The sequence below is a fragment of the Aquarana catesbeiana genome, linkage group LG01 (genome assembly GCF_042186555.1).
Source record: "Aquarana catesbeiana isolate 2022-GZ linkage group LG01, ASM4218655v1, whole genome shotgun sequence".
Taxonomy (NCBI): domain Eukaryota; kingdom Metazoa; phylum Chordata; class Amphibia; order Anura; family Ranidae; genus Aquarana; species Aquarana catesbeiana.
Window position 1 is genome coordinate 583,907,475 of NC_133324.1, and position 18,106 is coordinate 583,925,580.

At 39.7% G+C, this 18,106-nt stretch overlaps 1 protein-coding gene and 1 long non-coding RNA gene across 2 annotated transcripts in view; one reads left to right on the top strand and one right to left on the bottom strand.

The window, feature by feature from the left end:
- Positions 1-17,352, bottom strand: part of BMP3 (bone morphogenetic protein 3) — a 70,553-nt gene extending 53,201 nt beyond the window's left edge. The window contains exon 1 of the mRNA XM_073597941.1: positions 16,692-17,352. Within this exon, the coding sequence (XP_073454042.1) occupies positions 16,692-16,977 (286 nt within the window). The 5' untranslated portion in view covers positions 16,978-17,352. The remainder of the gene's footprint in view (positions 1-16,691) is intronic.
- LOC141107216 (uncharacterized) overlaps positions 12,483-18,106 on the top strand; it is a 31,600-nt gene continuing 25,976 nt past the window's right edge. Inside the window, exon 1 of the long non-coding RNA XR_012235823.1 lies at positions 12,483-13,235. This is a non-coding gene — a long non-coding RNA (uncharacterized lncRNA). The remainder of the gene's footprint in view (positions 13,236-18,106) is intronic.

The following is an 18,106-nucleotide window of genomic DNA, read 5'->3' on the forward strand; positions in this document are numbered from 1 at the left end:
AGCATAGGGGATATTTACATTCCCTGAGATAACAATAAAAATGATTTAAAAAAATGAAAGGAACAGTTTAAAACTAAAACAAAAAAGCTAAATGAAATAATAATAAAAAAAATACCCCTGTCCAACCGTGCTCCCGCACAAAGGTGAATGCAAACGTCGGTCTGGTGCCATATGTAAACAGCAATTGCACCGTGTATGTGAGGTATCACCGTGAAGGTCAGATCGAGGGCAGTAATTTTAGCAGTAGATCTTGTCTGTAAATCTAAAGTGGTAACCTGTAAAGGATTTTAAAGGCTTTTAAACATGTATGTAGTTTGACGCCGCTGCACGTTTGTGCACAATTTTAAAGCATGTCATGTTTGGTATCCATGTACTCGGGATAAGATCATCTCTTTTATTTCATCAAACATTTGGGCAATATAGTGTGTTTTAGTGCATTAAAATTAAAAAAAGTTTTTTTTTTCCAAAAGAATTGCGTTTGAAAAATCGCTGCACAAATACTGTGTGAAAAAAAATAAATTGCAACACCAACCATTTTAATCTGTAGGGCCTTTGCTTTAAAAAAATATATAATGTTTGGGGGTTCAAAGTCATTTTCTAGCAAAAAAAAATATATTTTTTCATGTAAACAAAAAGTGTCAGAAAGGGCTTTGTCTTCAAGTGGTTAGAAGAGTGGGTGAAGTGTGACATAAGCTTCTAATGTTGTGCATAAAATGCCAGGACAGTTAAAACCCCCCCAAATGACCCCTTTTTGGAAAGTAGACACCCCACATAATTTGCTGATAGGCATGTTGAGTCCATGGAATATTTTATATTTTGCCACAAGTTTCGGGGAAAATTACAAACTTTTTTTTTTTTTTATCACGTGTGAGACTTTTTGGGAGCCTAGCTGTGTACAGGACCCCAAAAACCTGCTTATTTTGCATAAGAGGTCATAGTCATCTGGTAAGTAAGCACTTCCGCACTGAGCCACTTGGGTTGTTGAAGAGTGCCCACAGATGGGGAAGAATTTTGGTGTGTCACATCAGTAAATGCTAAAGAAGGGCTGATGGCATGTTGAAATATAAGGACATTTGATCAACGGTTGTGTATTTGTTGTCACTGTGTTTCTTCACGGGCACAAAGAATAGTGCCAATTTAGCACTGAGCACATTATTTTGGAATAGGGTTCAATATATTTATATATTAAGTGCCGTTTCTTTTATATGTTTATTAAATTATTCCCATCAAGAACTTAGCAATGTGGAGGAGTACCAACTGTACTATTATTACCTAGTTAAAAGTTATGCTTACAGGTCTCTGGATAGGACAGGGTAATTATGTGCATCCCATGTATATCCATTTCTACAATTCACTCTTTGCCTGTAAAGTTTGGTCATTGACACATAATTCTCAGGATTCTCAGGATTTTTATCATCAATGGCTACCCAATGGCCAAAAAGGTGTGCCGGGAGCCCGGAAGAAGATTGAGAGAAAATGGTGGTTGAAGACAAAGCAGCATGAGAAAGCAAAGGACAGCTTTGATTTTCAGCCGTGGAGCAGGGCACAGCCAGGTGAGTCTGCAATAATAGGAAAGTATGCTGTGCATACTCTGAAAACATCTATAAATAGATTTCTAAAACAATTTTCACCCAGAATACACACATTTTTCCAATTGAATATAGATTGAAAATCATGTGAATCTTGGTTAAAAGCTGTTTGAATCTTGTGTCAAAAATTATAATTAAACCCCTTGGCGTGGGAACAGCTGTACGGTGATTTTAGTTAGGATGACATATAAGTGAAATGCCTAATAAAGTCATATAGGGGTTTATTTACCAAAACTGGAGAGTGCTAAATCTGGTTCAGCTCTGCATACAAACCAATCAGCTTAAGTGTTTGTTTTTGTTTGATTGGCTACCATGCACAGATTTTGCACGCTCCAGTTTTAGTAAATATCCCTAGGGTGTGTATGCATAATATACATGGTTTCTAAACCTTGAAAAGAATTATACATGTTCACCAAACCTAAAAAAAAATTTAAAAAAAAATTGACAAAATGCATCTTTAGTTGATTTTCCCCCACCCATTATCATCTATGTTGTCTACAATCACCATCTTTCATTAACATTATGCTGCCAACTGTCTCCTTCTAGTATATGAATACAGCACTAAAAGAAAAGATTTACCATATAGTGGTCAGCATGTAAGGGTGTCTTTATACACTTTACAAACATTAATAGCAGAATATTCAGCTATACACACACCCATGCTTGTAGCTGCCATCCTTGCAAATGCCACTTGCTATCAGTTTGAAAACTGAAGTCCCAATATGTGTAGTAGAGCTGCTGTCCGCCGTCATTCCAGCAGGTGTTTCTGCTAAGTGCTTAATAAAATGTAAATAACTTTTAATACATTGCAATTAGCCAAGGCACTCATGAGCTGCCAACAAGTATCTATTTTTTATTTTAATTGACAGAAGTTTCTTAAAGTGGACCTGCAGGTTCACTGCTCCCACCATAATGTACAAGTATGCATAGCATACTTACACTTTAGAGCAGACTCACCTTCCTGTTTGTCCTTCTTCAATGCTGACAGTTCAAAAAACTGTTGTAACTGCACTAATTCCTGTGACCTCAAAACTTCATCCATTTACCACCTTAAATGAATAATTATGTGGCTAATCGAGATTCAAAAACAGTGATAAACAGTCAATAATGTGCAAAAAAACAATTAAAGTCCAAAAATGATAAGATTGTTAGTGTCCAAGAAAAAGTGAAGAAAGTACAACCACATCCACCAAAAAGGTCCTGGGAATTATTAATATTATTATTATACAAGATTTATATAGCGCCAGTTTGCACAGCACTTAACAAAATGAAGGCAGACATTACAGGTACAAGAGGAATCAGAGGGCCCTGCTTGCTAGAGCTTACAATCTAGGAGGGAGGGTCAATTGATACAAAAGGTAATAGCTGTGGGGGATGAGCTGATGGAGAAAGTAAAACAGTGTGTTAGTTAGAAGCAGGATAGGCTTCTTTAAAGAGAAGGGTTTTCAGGAATCATCTAAAGATGAATAGATTAGGGGACAGTCGGGCAGATTGGTGTAGGGAGTTCCAAAGTATGAGAGAAGCTCTGGAGAAATCCTGGAGGCAGGCATGGGAGGAGGTGACAAGGGAGCTAGAGAGCAGGAGGTCATGGGAGGACCGAAGAAAGCGGCCTGGTTGGTATTTTGAGACTAGATTAGTGAAGTAGCTGGGGGCAGAGTTGTGGACGGATTTGTAAATTATTGTTAGTACTTTGAATTTTATTTGTTGGAAATGAAGGTATCCGAAGATAGCTGTAAAAGCCAGATAGCAAAATGCAGGCTTACCAAATGGAAATGACCCTCAAACTAAAGAGAAGTGAAAAAGAACATTAACAGTGTTGTTCTGCAGCAATCCTCTCTTATATGGTCCACAAAAGGCTGGGTTTAACTCCGATCTTCACCAACCATATGTGTTTGGAATTTCCGTATTCAACCATCCATCCTCATAACTCATACAAGAAATAAGAGCAAATGCCACACATAGTGTAAAACTATCAAATCATTTTTTATTAAAAAATTGTAATGCACTCACATTTAAAATTCCACTATTTCACTTATAGGAAAAACACATTTAGCTGGTAAAAATATGGCTTCTCTGAGGACTTCTGGTTACGCGATGATGTCAACAGCAGGTTCTGCTCAAGCAGTTTAATACTGTCCCCCACAATTCACTCCATCCACTGTCATCTTCTCTGATGCTTCTTAAGTTGCTTCTCTTTGACTGGGCAGTCTATGCAGTTTATGATGAAAGTCCTGCGCATAATGAAGGTGTTTACCAAGCTGTTTAACTGAATGTGTCCTTTCACAGCCAGCAGAGTAGGGGCACTTGGCAGATGTAAGAGGACGTTCACCTCGCTTGGGAAAGATTTCCTCACTTCCTGACGTGTGTACATTACAGGAAGTGAGGGAAATCTCTCCAATGGAATGATTCTAACTATTCTTTACACTATCCAAAATAAAAACAAAACATGTTTTGGATTTAGATATACATTTAGTCACAGCAAATAAATATTCTGAATTTCTGCTGGGCCTCCCCTTGCTTTTAGCTATTGGTTCAAAGGTTAGCAAATATGTATTTATCTTATCTTCATATAATATTGAAATACAAAATAACGTGGTAGATTTAAAAAAGCAAGCATGACCCATAGCAGTGTCTAGTTCAGTTAACATTAAATATACTTATAATGCAGCCGTGCTCTGCAAATGCTAATATGAGCTTCATGTTTCCATAGCACAGGTGGAATAATTTCAGCAGTTCTTTGGAAACTTCATCCATAAAGCCATCAATCAGATTAGTTAAAACAAAACAGATGAACCAGAGAAATATAACTATTTTGCAAAGGTTTCAGGTTAATTTGCAGAGGGAAGAGGAATATTAACTTCACCTCATTTCCATTTGAGTTCAGTAATGTAGTAAAGGTTTATGAGGGCCCCTGGTATTTCCACTGGTTGCACTTTTGCTTCCAGTAAAGCAGTGTTAGAAAAATGAAGAACACTGAAAATATGATACCTGCTACTACAGATAGTTATGATAATATCAAACAGGGAGAGAACATTTCGAAGGTGGTTCCACAAATGCATGAAGCAGTAAAATGTCAACTCCTTGTCTGCATATTTATTTCAGGTAAGTGACTCAGAATTCATTAACACTACTGGATCAGATTGACAGTGAGTGAGAACTGAGAAGCATAAAAAGAGTTAGGGCACTTTCACACTGACGATCCGTATGTCCGTTTTTCATTCTTCCGTTTTCGGATGAAAAACGGACATACATGTATCTCTATGGAGCGTCGGATGTCAGCGGTGACATGTCCGCTGACATCTGACCCGCTCCGATCCGAAAAGTGTAACGGAGGAAAATCCTACTTTTCCAACCGTTTTCGGATCGGATCGGATGACGACGGACTCTACGGTCCGTCATCACCCGATCCCCCATAGGGGAGAGTGGCACTCTGACAGGTCCGTCGCTGCACAGCGTGCAGAGACAGACCTGTCATCTTCCTGCTCAGTGGGGATCGGCGGAGTGATCCCCGCTGAGCAAGCGGGTGTTCACGGGGCGGATCATCACTGATCCGCCCCGTGTGAAATAGCCCTTATATTACTGTGAACCATTCCGAATTTTATCATTTTTAACTAATGTCGACCTAGAAATGTCTTAACCCATCCCAGCTGGAGCCTGCTCTTCAAAAGCTTGTAACAGAAGCTTCCTGTTCATGTGATCACTGTGATTGGCTGCCACAGTGATAACATAATTGGGGGCCCACTCCAACAGCTCCCAATCCTAAACAGTGGCCAGAGCTGTCAGTGATGGCATGTTCTTTGAGAGCATAAGTGGAAATGTGCTTATTGCCCAACCAACTCTATTGTTCTGTGCTGCCATAGATAAGTAACAGCCACGTGCACATTCACCCAGAAGTGTAGTGCTGAGGAAGAGAGGGAATGCGCCTGGCCAGATTGCAGAAATCTCTGAAATGAGCAGCCATATTTAACCACACAGGGTTGATTCAAAGGGTGATCTTCAAAACATTTTTGGCTATGTATATTTAGTTGAAAGCCTTGCAACAAATTCCTGCAAACCCACAACATTTTTATTGTTACACTGGTCATAAATGGATCAAATCACAGCCGGTTCAGCAGGGACCAGCTGAGATTCAATCCATCTATGGGCAGGCTGATTGTACCCAAGTCAAACCATCGATTGACTCGGGTACAACCAGCATGTTGGATTCTTAGCATGCGATTACTGTCTGTGGCTATAGCCACTAGCAGTAATTATTGTGCTTTCCCAGCAGGGATGGCTCCCGACGGGGAGAACACAGGAGCTCCGCGGGAGGGATTCTCCCATCAACACTGGCTGTGTTGAAGTGGGAATCAAGCGATTTTCTTATAACACCATCTATGGCCTGCCTTAGTACCAACATGTCTAACAAATTCAACTAGTTCTTATTTGCACATATTGTATGGCAATATTGTTACATTAGATTCAGAAAAGTAAATAAGACCTCTTCCAAGTTGGAGTAAACGGTTGATTACATCACACCTTTCATTATATTCTGAAACATAATTTGTCTTTAACCACTTGCTTACTGGGCACTTAAACCCCCCTCCTGTCCAGGACAATTTTCAGCTTTCAGCGCTGTCACACTTTGAATGACAATTGCGTGGTCATGCTACACTGTACCCAAATTAAATTTTTATTTTTTTTCACACAAATAGAGCTTTCTTTTGGTGGTATTTAAAGTGGAGGGCCACCCTGAAAAAAAAATTGCACCAAAAATCCTAAAAAAAAATTTAAAAAAACATTTGAAAAAAAAAAAAACTTAAACTTAAACTTACCTGAACCCTTGTTGCTAGGCAGTCTTCCTAATCTGCCTGTTCCTATTCCGCGGCGTGTTCTGCTCCTAGCTGAGCGATCCCGTTGCCTTCTGTGTGTCTTCCCAGAAAACCACGAGCTTCACCTCATTTACTAAGCTTTGGAGGAAATGCCCTTGCAGAATGCAACGGCACTTACAGTGTACAGTATATTTGCCTTTAGTAAATCAACCCTTGTGTAACTACTGTAACAGGAAATAAGAGGTAAGACTAAGAAAAGAGAGGATGTCAGCACATTGCCTGTCTGGCTGAATATCTATTTCTGTTACTTCAGATGGGCTTTAATTCTGAAGCATCATTCACTTGAATCCACTGGTATGTGAGGAATTACTCCTCTAAGCTGAAATTGGAAAGGTTTCAATGAGCATATAAGACAAGACTACAATGCCCATACAAACTTTGGCAAACAGAAACACACCTTTCCTGTGTAGGCGCCACAGCAAAATGTGACATCATAGACGCAGTGCATTTCATAATTTGGGACACTGAACACTGTACATTGCCTATCTTCATCCAGGACAGGTAAGCAATTTGTTGCCACAGTACCAGCATAACCTACAAAGTGCTTGCTCTCTGGGGAATGAGAGGAAGTCTCCATTCTCTGCAAATGGAAGAGTTAGATTTTGATGTAACTTATAACTGGCTTGGATACATTATTGCCTTAGCCCTGAGCTATACATTCAACCACCTAGACACCATAATATGGACTGTGCCCACTTTATTGCTTTTCTTAAAGCGTAGCATAAAAAATTACGTTTATACGCATTGTGCATCAATTACCTTACTCCTCGGTCACGACTGCAAACACCTCTACCTAAGTCATCCTGCAGCGTAATGGATAAAAAGCCACAGTTTTCTCTATGAGCTAAGATAATATGCTGTCATGGGGACCAGGCATTTTTTCCCTTTTTGTTATCTTCTTAAGCACTGGCCCATCCCTGCCTCTGTGAGTTCTCCTGCCTCTTGTGCCTATAAGAGAGACCTGGGCACTACACTTGTCGCTTACACAAACAGCATTGTATATGTCTTTTCAATAAAGGAATACTATATTTGGTGTGCCCACCATCCCTTTCCTTATTTCTTTTCGGTTTTGTAGATGGCCCCCTGATGAAGCACTTGTGCCCCGACGCATTATCAAGGAGCTGGCTGAAAGAACCAGGAAGAGCTGAGTACTCTGAAACCTCCTGAGATGCCTGAGGTAAGAGTGAAATAATGGAAATGGGTGTGAAAAATTAAGGTCCACTTAACAAAGGTAAAACTGTACAAGCACCACTCTAATAGCTAGTTAGAAGGGAGTAAGAGTTTTTTTTTAAGGGAAACCCTGCTAACTGCACTGATATATCAATTGAAACTGTATCTAAATTTAATGGTGGCCTTAGACTTACTGATTTTCAAATAATATGATAAATGCCACTCTCCAGAAAAACACTGGAAGTCATAACAATACTCTTTTCTAAGTTCATGTTTCAAATATTTTCTCCCTGTGATCCACTGAATGTAATGCAATGCACATCGCACTCCAAAGTCCAAAGACATGCTGTTAGGTTTATTGGCTTCTGTCCAAAAATTGGCTCTGGTGTATGGGGGTGAGTTGGGAAGCTTGGATTGCAGACCCCTTGGGGGTGGGGACCGTTGTGGGTGTGGAGGAGCGCTGTGTAGATTGATGGCGCTACATGGGTACCTTAAATATATATAAAAAAATAATAATATAGTGGATGGGCATCTTGATGGGACGCGGGGATGGGGTCAATTGTGGGTGCTCACTCAGGTTGAACTGGATAGACTGGTGTCTTTATTCAACCTTACTAACCATGTAACTATGTAACTATGCCAGTGTACTTATGTCAGCTGTCAACCTGTCTTTCAAGCCAATGACTGGTGTCATAGCTGGTTACATGTGCAGCACCATGATAACTGAAGATCTAAAGAGAGACTAACATGGCATCATACCCGGCAGATAGGTTTAGTTGCGCTTTATCACAAAGTTTTCAACTTTGGTAGCTAAAAATGACTGTCATGTTCATGAAAATAAAGATCTTTATCTTGGTGTGTTAGCATTGTAAACTGAGGTTAAAGTCTAAAGCTGGACATAATTGCTATTTTTTTTTTGTTTAGGCGGATTATTATTATTATACAGGATTTATATAGCGCCAACAATTTACGCAGCGCTTTACAATATAAAAGGGAGACAATACAGTTATAATACAATAAGATACAGGAGGATTAAGAGGGCCCTGCTCAGAAGAGCTTACAATCTAATAATGAACTGAATCGATTCCCCATCCGCACATTTGAGGTGGATGTGGGAAACCTCCGCACAATGCTGTTTTATTCTGACAGGGGGGACTCCTCAACTGTCAGAATGCACAGTTCAGCGCTGCAGTCATTGGCTGCAGCCACTGACCGAACGGCTTTTCTCCAACAGGTCTTTTCAACAGAAGTCATTCAATGTAATAACTTCTGTTGAGCAGCAGTAGCCACACATGGGTCGACATCCGGCTGGTCCCTGCTGAACCGTCCAGATTGCGATCCATCTTTGGCCACCTTGAGTTGCAAAATTTTCCATGTAATTGCAGCATATTTTGCATGCCTCAGTTATCAAAAGCACATCACAGAAACCGTCACTGGGAAATTAGGGGGAAAAGTTTAATACAGGTATCTGGATATTGGCTTTGCAAAGAAGGGAACAGAAACATCAGACATTAGGCACTAGCAAAAAAAAATTCTAGGTTATCTCCCAGGCCAGCGTGGCTAGAGAATTCGGTTCCTCCCAGGAATCACATGATCTCGGTTTGAAAGCCCCAGATCTGGAAAATGTATTCAGTATCAAGTAGATAAGGGAGTTAAGATTCAAAGCAGGTGTTGCATATACAACGTCTGATTTTGTATGTATCTCAGCAAAGACATTCAGTCCAATTTAAGAGGATGATGTGTTTAGAAAAAAATAACTAACATATGCTTTTAATAATTAGACACCCAGAAGAAGGTTAAAAGGGTATATGTTAAATGTGGGGTAAATCATATGATCTTTGGAAGATGGATGTACAGTTTCTATCTATTAGGTTATCTGTATTAAGTTAGCATGTTGAATTGTTGAAATGTTGAACTGTGAGCAAGAATAAAAAAAAAAAAGTTTTTATGTTTGAGAAATAGTGATCTTCCAACTGAGTGGGAATTCCATCAGACTGATACAACCTTGTTTGTCTTACAAATATGTGTTTATATATGATAAACTTCACCTGCAATACTGTTGCTTAATTGTTAACTCACACATGCCCAATAGGAAAAAATTACTCACCCACGCAACTGATCACAGCGGTCATCTAATGACTAAAAATGAGGACAGTGCAAGTTCATCTATCAGTAGAGTTCTAACAGTTTCCATTCACTTTTAAAGGAAAACATAAAATGTCAACGTGTATCTAAAGCCAAAATATATGTTTTTATTTTTGAATAACATTTTTGAGTAAAAACGGGACTAAAAGTGGTGGAAAATTCTGAATTATCTGTGGTGCCTAGAATAGACTAAGGCCTCGTACACACCGTCTGATTGTTGGACGACCGAGCGTCTGATTTTTGTCAAAAGGGCGTGTGCAGGATTTTGTCTAGCATACTAACTATCCGCAAATTGTCGTTTGACAAACACGAACGTAGTGACGTACTATGAGAGTATAAAGAGGAAGTTCATCTCACAAGCGCCACCCTTTGGGCTCCTTCTGCTAATTTCGTGCTAGTAGAATTTTGGTGAGCGTTGATTCACGATTTTCAGATCGTACAAAACAAATGCCTTTTAAAATATATTTGGCATAACTACATCAGTATCACCAGCAAAGCAACTTCATTATTATCCCATTAAAGAAGATGAGAATGTGCGCTGCATTTCCACATTTCATCAATTGCCGCGTCACGAATGTTAATTCTAGATTACAAACGGTAGTTTACAAGACCAAACTCTTCCCAGTCGTTCCTTGATTTTGATAATGCGTGTTTGTACTTTTGACTTTTGTGTGACGATTTCTGTACTGACCATCCGAAAATCAGACGTTGAGTTCACATCCAACAAAAATTTTATAGCCTGCACTTTCAGCTTTTGTCTGACAAAAAGTGAAATCATCTGTCGGAAAGCACCGTACTAACGATCCGAAAATCCGCAGACAGCTCATCTTACGAATTTTCCCTTCTGATTTTCGTAACGTGTGAATGAGCCTTAGAGGGGAAATCTTACAATGGGGACACTTGTTCCAGTGACAACTCTCCAGGAACAAATTACCCTCCCTTTGGAGAAATTAACTCTCACTTTTATGTGTGTACTGGACAGGAAGAGAATAGAAATCTCCTCACATATGGCAAAAAAATAAACAAAATTTGAAAAGATTTTAACTTCATCGAGGAAGTTTGTAATTCTTTCGAAACACGTTCCAGAGCACATACACACTCTCACGATGGTGCTTCCAGGCTGTCCATCCCTCCCTACACGGCAGATTCCATTAGTGAGGATCTGGCTCTCTCAGTGTGACTGTGACCAGCGGCTGCAGCTCCGCCTTCACAGTCTCTCCAGCGGCTTCACTCCCCGCACTTCTAGAGGCTCTTCCCCCTATGACTCCAGCAGTTTGGGCCATCCATCCACTATGGACTAAAACCATTGTGACATGCCTTCTTTCACTTCACCCATGTGAGTGCATAATTATACTTTTTAAACTATTTTTCAATAAACCGGCTTACTAAACTATATTGGGCTCCTTGGTGCCTCTCTCCTCTTTCATCCAGGGATTTTAACTATTGCCTACTTCAGTGGTTTCACACCTCAGTCCTCAAGTAACGCCAACAAGCCATGTTTTTAGGATTTTGTTCACTTTCCACATGTGCTTTAAATCAGTGTCAATGGTTTGGTATTCATGACAGCTATTTCATCTAAGGCAGGCATGTCCAAAGTGCGGCCCGCGTTCCGGTTTAATACTCCCCCCTGGTGATTATATATCTTTTGTGGCCCCCCAGAGCTTGCAGGACTTTTTTTAACATCCTGCAAGTGCACCACTCCAGTGTGAAAGCACTCAGACAGGAGAGGCGCTTTACAGGCTATTTTTAGCACTACGCCTGTAAAGCGCCTCAGCGTGAAAGTAGTCTAAATGTTTGCTTTTAGGTTTAATACTGCTTTCATGTCTTTAAAAAATCCAATGCTTTAGCCAGCCATTGATGGAGCAATTTTTTTTTGCAGGGAAGAAAAATCGCCAGATTCCCCCAGTCAGTGTTGAAGGGGCAATCCTTCCCACGGAGCCATTGTGTTCTCTTGGTGGGTGAAGCCATCCCTGCCAGGAGAACATGATTATTGCTAGCAGCTATGACAGCCACTAGCAATAATCGCACGTGTAAAGTCTGACATGTTGGTTGTGCCCATGTTGATCATTTGATCAACTTAAGTACATTCTGCCTGCCCATACATGGTTTAAATCTCTGCCGTTTCAGCAGGTCAGCAGATTTGAACCGTCGATGTCTGGTTTTACAGTTGATAAGGGTCATTATGTTATATGATGCACATCAAATGAGAAAAACCAGGGTGAATAAATATGCAGATCTTCACTTCCCACCGATTACTTTTAAAACTCGGCATATTATTGCTTAACGCAAACTGATATTAGCCATGTAAGGTTATTGCATTCTTTTCCCATGAACTACACTAAAGTCAACTACTAAGCAATCTGATAAAATTGTTTAAAAATACAGAAGACATCAGTCTTAGGTCATAATATTTATTCAATGATTTCCCAGATATAGTCCACAAAAACTCCTCCCTTGTAGAAGAAAATTGCAAGAGCTACTATTTAATTTGCAAGTACTGATTAAACGCAGCCCGGCAAGCCAAAACCCAAGTTAATCATTGCACAGACTGAGGTGTATGTGATAAAATTAATTCGCATGACACATTGGCGATTTCATCTGCCCTAACACTTTTCTGACTGCCAAAACATCTGACAGCCATTGTAAGCATCCCAGATGTCTAACTTACTCATTAACCAGGGCATCTTTATAAAGTCTTTAAAACCTCAAGTCTGTCTTCCCAGCATGGAGATAATCCAGTGATAAAGCACAAATCAGATGCAAGTATCAATGTTCTGCATTGTATCATTACAATAAGAAGATGGGAGGCCAATGAAAGTGTTTTTTTTTTTTTTACCCGTGTGCTGCCCTTTCCAGCTCTCTTCTGTTTACTCTGGCAGAGAATGGATTTGTGTAATTAACTCCGCACTCTCTCCGCTGCCAAAGGTGTGATCAAAACACAGCACAGCATTGCTTCATCGCAGCCTTTTTACACGTACTCTGCAGATTTTTCCACTGTGAAAAGATAAATGGATGGCTGAAATGTGAGTGCGAGTTTAATATCAGTTCAGCTCTTGTATCTAAAGAGGGTACTTGGATGGCCTCTGGGTATGCACCTGCTCGCTCGACCCTTGCAAGCACTTTACAAGCACCGCTGGCTTCTTTAGTGGTGCAGGATTTCTTCAACATGCCTCCTAGTCTTGTTCCCTGTAAGTGTTCCCTTCTGAATAAACAAGAGACCATAAGAGACTACCCCAACAGGGTTGCCACGCATGTTAACCCCTCAAGGACGTATTAGTGTGATCTCCTTGAAAGATTTCATATTAGAAACGGACTTTGAGATTAAACAACAAATAAACCGTTGACTCAAGCTATGAATGCAAAGGAACTGACATTTTCCCAAATAGACTGTCAAGATGTCTCCGCTAAAACGTTACCATAAGGAACACATGCTGGCAAGTATTCCAGCTATTTTGTGAATGTGAGTATTGAAAGACAAATAAGCTGGACTGTGACACCCCAACAAAATGCAATACCCTGACAGGTACCCACACTGATCTCCACAGCAATTACATCCGTAATATTTAACGCTTTAGTCCTTATCACTCCACTGGAGATATTTTTACACTACCTTAGGATTGGTATTTATACATTTATTTTGCCTCATCACGCTATGAACATAAAAGGGGGAGATTTACACCCTATTTACACTTGAGCGACCTGTCATACGACTTTGGACATTAAAGTCGCACGACAAGTCGTACTCCATGTTTTTCAATGACAACCATTCATATATGTGCAACTTAAAGTGGTAGCTACTTTAAAGTAGTTTATGCACTACTTTGGTCCAACTTTGGTAGACTTCAATGTAAGGCTCTATTCACACTTGCACGACTCCAAAGTTGCACAACTTTGGAGTGCAACTTTGATGCAACTTTGCATGAGTGCGACTTGGATGTGACTTGTTGTCCCTCTGCAAAGACTGACCCACTGTTGCATGTAAAACATATAGATACGACTTTCATGCAATTTTTGATGGTTAACATTGAAGTCTAGGGCCCAGAAGTTGCATGAAAGTCGGACCAAAGTAGTGCATGAACAACTTTGAAGTCGCTACAACTTTAAGTCACACATATATTAATGGTTATCATTGGAAAACATGGAGTATGATTTGCCAAGCGACTTTGATGTCAAAAGTCGTATGACAAGTCGCACAAGTGTGAATGAGGTGTTATTGTCAAAAGTGTAATGGAATAAGCTTGCGTTAGAAACTGATTGGCTACCATGCACACCTGCACCAGATTATGAGTGCTCCAGTTTTTGTAAATCTCTTCCAAAGAGTTTTATTATGATTGCCCTATTGGCACCTGTGCCCAGTATAATAGAGTCATTTTGCGTAGTTACAGGTGCCCACCACTGCTACATACTGCCTTTGCTATGGATTTAGGGCTATTTTCCATTATAACAAATGAGAGCAGTGTGCAGTAACACATAGCCGCCAATCAGAAAACAGTTACCTGTAAACAAACAAACACTGTACTGCCAGTGATACTGTTTTTCTTTTTATTTGAGTATCTTGCCTGCACATGCACTGCAGATGATAGTTCACTACAAGCTACCATTTATTATATATGTAATGATCATTTTATATCGAATAAATCCCTTTGAAATATGAAATTCATTACAGTCCAGGCTTCAGGAGGAAAGCGGTTTGTCTGGCTATCAGCAGGGACATACCTTAGACAAGGTTTACCGTTACGCAGCCTATTCATCAGAACTCAACAAGAAAACAGAACGCAGCTCATGTTTGAGAGCCTCCAAAATTGGCTCAGTGTCATTTTAGGAATTCTGACAGTTGTAATAATGTCATGCCACGCAATAAATTAGTTACAGACACACAAGGATCCGTAATGAAATAGCAAAGGGGTGTTACACTAAACAGCACCAGACAAGGTTCAGTACAGTTCACTTAAGTACAAGGTCAGCTCCAGCCGGCTATGGGCACTAGAAAAGGTCACGTACCACAACACAGATGTAAGCTTACACCTGTAAGGATGCTTTATATGTCACTTCACTTATTCTCATGTTATAATAAGGAACTATGAGGCATTGGGAATAATAGTTACTATAGCACAACTATGTCAACTATTCTTTCAGAAAAATATGCAACATAAGACAGAAAGGGAGAATGAGATAGAAAGACATATATTGAATGCTGTAAAGAGATATATATAGAGAGAGACTGACTTATATATGGAAAGAGAGAGACCTATATAGAGGAAGAGAGAGACACATATATGGGGAGAGTAAGAGAGACCGAAAAATTGAAAAATGAACATATACGGTATATGGGGAAAGACAGACCTATATATAAGAAGAGAGACCCATATATGGGGAGAGGCATATATATATATATATATATAGAGAGAGAGAGAGAGAGAGAGAGAGAGGGGGCTATATAAGGTAAGAGAAAGACATATATGGGGAGAAAGAGAGACCTATACCAGGGAAGAAATAGATCTATACATGGAAAGAGAGACATATATATGGGGAGGGGAGACCTATACATAGGAAGAGGCACGTATATGGGAAGAGGGACCTATATATGGGAATAAGGAGAAAAAGACATATATATAGGGGGACAGGGAGACCTATATATGGGAAAAGAGCCATATATAGAGAGAAATAGAGACTTATATTTAGGAATATAGTCATATACATGGAGCGGCAGAAACCTATATATGGGGAGATAGTTACCTATATACAGGACAAGAGCCATATATATGAAGAGATAGAAACCTATATATGGGAAAAATATACATACATATGGGAAGATATAGACCTATATATGGTAAGATATGCATTTATATGGGGGGGCTTGTGACCTTTATATGGGAGGAGAGTAGTAGATATGAAGAGACAAAAACCTATATATGAGGAGATATAAATGTATATGGGAAGATAGAGACCTATATGTGAGAAGATATACATATATATAGGAAGATAGACATATATATGGGAAGATAGACATATATATGTGACAAGATATACATATATATGGGAAGATAGAGACCTATATATGGGAAGATAGACATATATATGGGAAGATAGACATATATATGTGAGAAGATAGACATATATATGGGAAGATAGACATATATATGGGAAGATAGAGACCTATATATGGGAAGATAGACATATATATGGGAAGATAGACATATATATGTGAGAAGATAGACATATATATGGGAAGATAGAGACCTATATATGGGAAGATAGACATATATATGTGAGAAGATAGACATATATATGGGAAGATAGACATATATATGGGAAGATAGAGACCTATATATGGGAAGATAGACATATATATGGGAAGATAGACATATATATGTGAGAAGATAGACATATATATGGGAAGATAGACATATATATGGGAAGATAGAGACCTATATATGGGAAGATAGACATATCTATGTGAGAAGATAGACATATATATGGGAAGATAGACATATATATGGGAAGAGAGACATATATATATGGGAAGATAGAGGCCTACATATGGGAAGATATATATATATATATATATATATATATATATATATATATATATATATATATATATATATATATATATATATATATATGGGAAGAGAGACATATATATGGGAAGATAGACATATATATGGGAAGATAGAGACCTATATATGTGAGAAGATATGCATATATATGGGAAGATAGACATATATAAGGGAAGATAGACATATGTACGGGAAGATAGACATATATAGTGAGCAATAGACATATATATGAGAATATAATGATATATACGAAGATATAAATGTCTATAGGAGATGTGAGGGTGGAGGTGTAGAAGTTGTATAGTGTGAGCCGAGTGTCCCGTATATAATACAGACTGTATACTAGGCAGACTTACCAGTGAGGGGTTTGAAGCTCCGCACGGTGTTGCCGTCCTTGAGGGTGAGTTGATGGCGGGAGCTATCTCTGCCCCTTCTCCCTCCTCCTCCTCCTCCTCCTCCTCGGTACTTATCATAGAGTCTAAGCATATGTTCGGACACGGTGTCCCCCACAGGTAGCACAGCCTCAGCTGCCCCCGCATGGCTCCTTCGGGCCAGCACTCCTTCCTTCCACACTTCTCCAAGACACAAGCAGCTGCTGCATGCCCAGCACAGTACGAGCCAAGCGGAGCCCCGTGTAGCCATGTCCAGGTAGTAGACAGTGTCACACACTACAGTGACAATGGAGCACTTTATTCATTCAGCATCCATACATGTCCGGGAGTCAGGTGTAATGAGGGTGGTCACAGGTGGGCAGTCGTTATGTGAACATAGTGGTCCTGTGTGAGGGCAGGGGATGAGCAGTGTGTAGTGTGCAGTGTGTAGTGTGCAGTCTCCTCTGTGGAAATCTCCTCTCCGCTTTCCTTGCCAGGACTTTGGAGTGCAGTGAGAGGCGCTGCTTGGCCGTGGTTTTGTGTCAGCTCGGGGCTGAGCCCAGCCAGCAGGCAGCCAATCACAGCTCTCCGCTCTGACCAACCTGCACAGCGTACAGCCAGCGCAATGCATAGTGCTAGTGCACATCTGGGTGCTGGCTGGGTGAGTGTGTGCTCTCCTCCCTGCTCCACCTCTGTACACAGGGGACACCCAAACCTTTATCCTTCTATTACTACACAACACATCACCTGTCACCTGGCACAGCTCTGTACAACATCACAACAGGCAAGCCCATAGCTTCTGTTTACTACAACTATCCCTGTTGGCAGCTGGACACATTTTAAAGAGAACCTGTCCTAATCAACAAAGCTGCAAGATTCATTGCAGGACAGGTGAGACATCGGGGGTCTTTTACACCAAAGAGGACCTGTCACCAAAAATACACGAACCAGACTTAAAATTTGAGGAGTAATGTTTTTTGTTTTTTTTGGTTTTTTTTTACACTTTTTAATTTTTTTTTTTAGTTAACTTTTTATTTCATTTCATTGTTTCTTATTAAGGTTTTCACATGAACAACGATTGAGTACATCCGTATACAAATTATTAACTTTTTATTTCATCACATAGAGTCTATGCGATGAAATAAAAAGTTAACTAAAGAAAAAAAAATTGAAAAAAAAACAAAAAACAATGTTACTCCCCAAATTTTTTAAGCCCCACTCACACACATGAACGTAAATGCTGGCATGCAAAAACATTGCGCTACACATGTTACATAGAATAAAATTAAAATGACTGCGCTTATCCAACAAGAAGAACAAGTGAATAAGTGAACGGATGAAACATGAATAAGTTTGTTTTTTTAGAAAGCAAAGCTGCAACTTCCTGTGAGGTACGCACA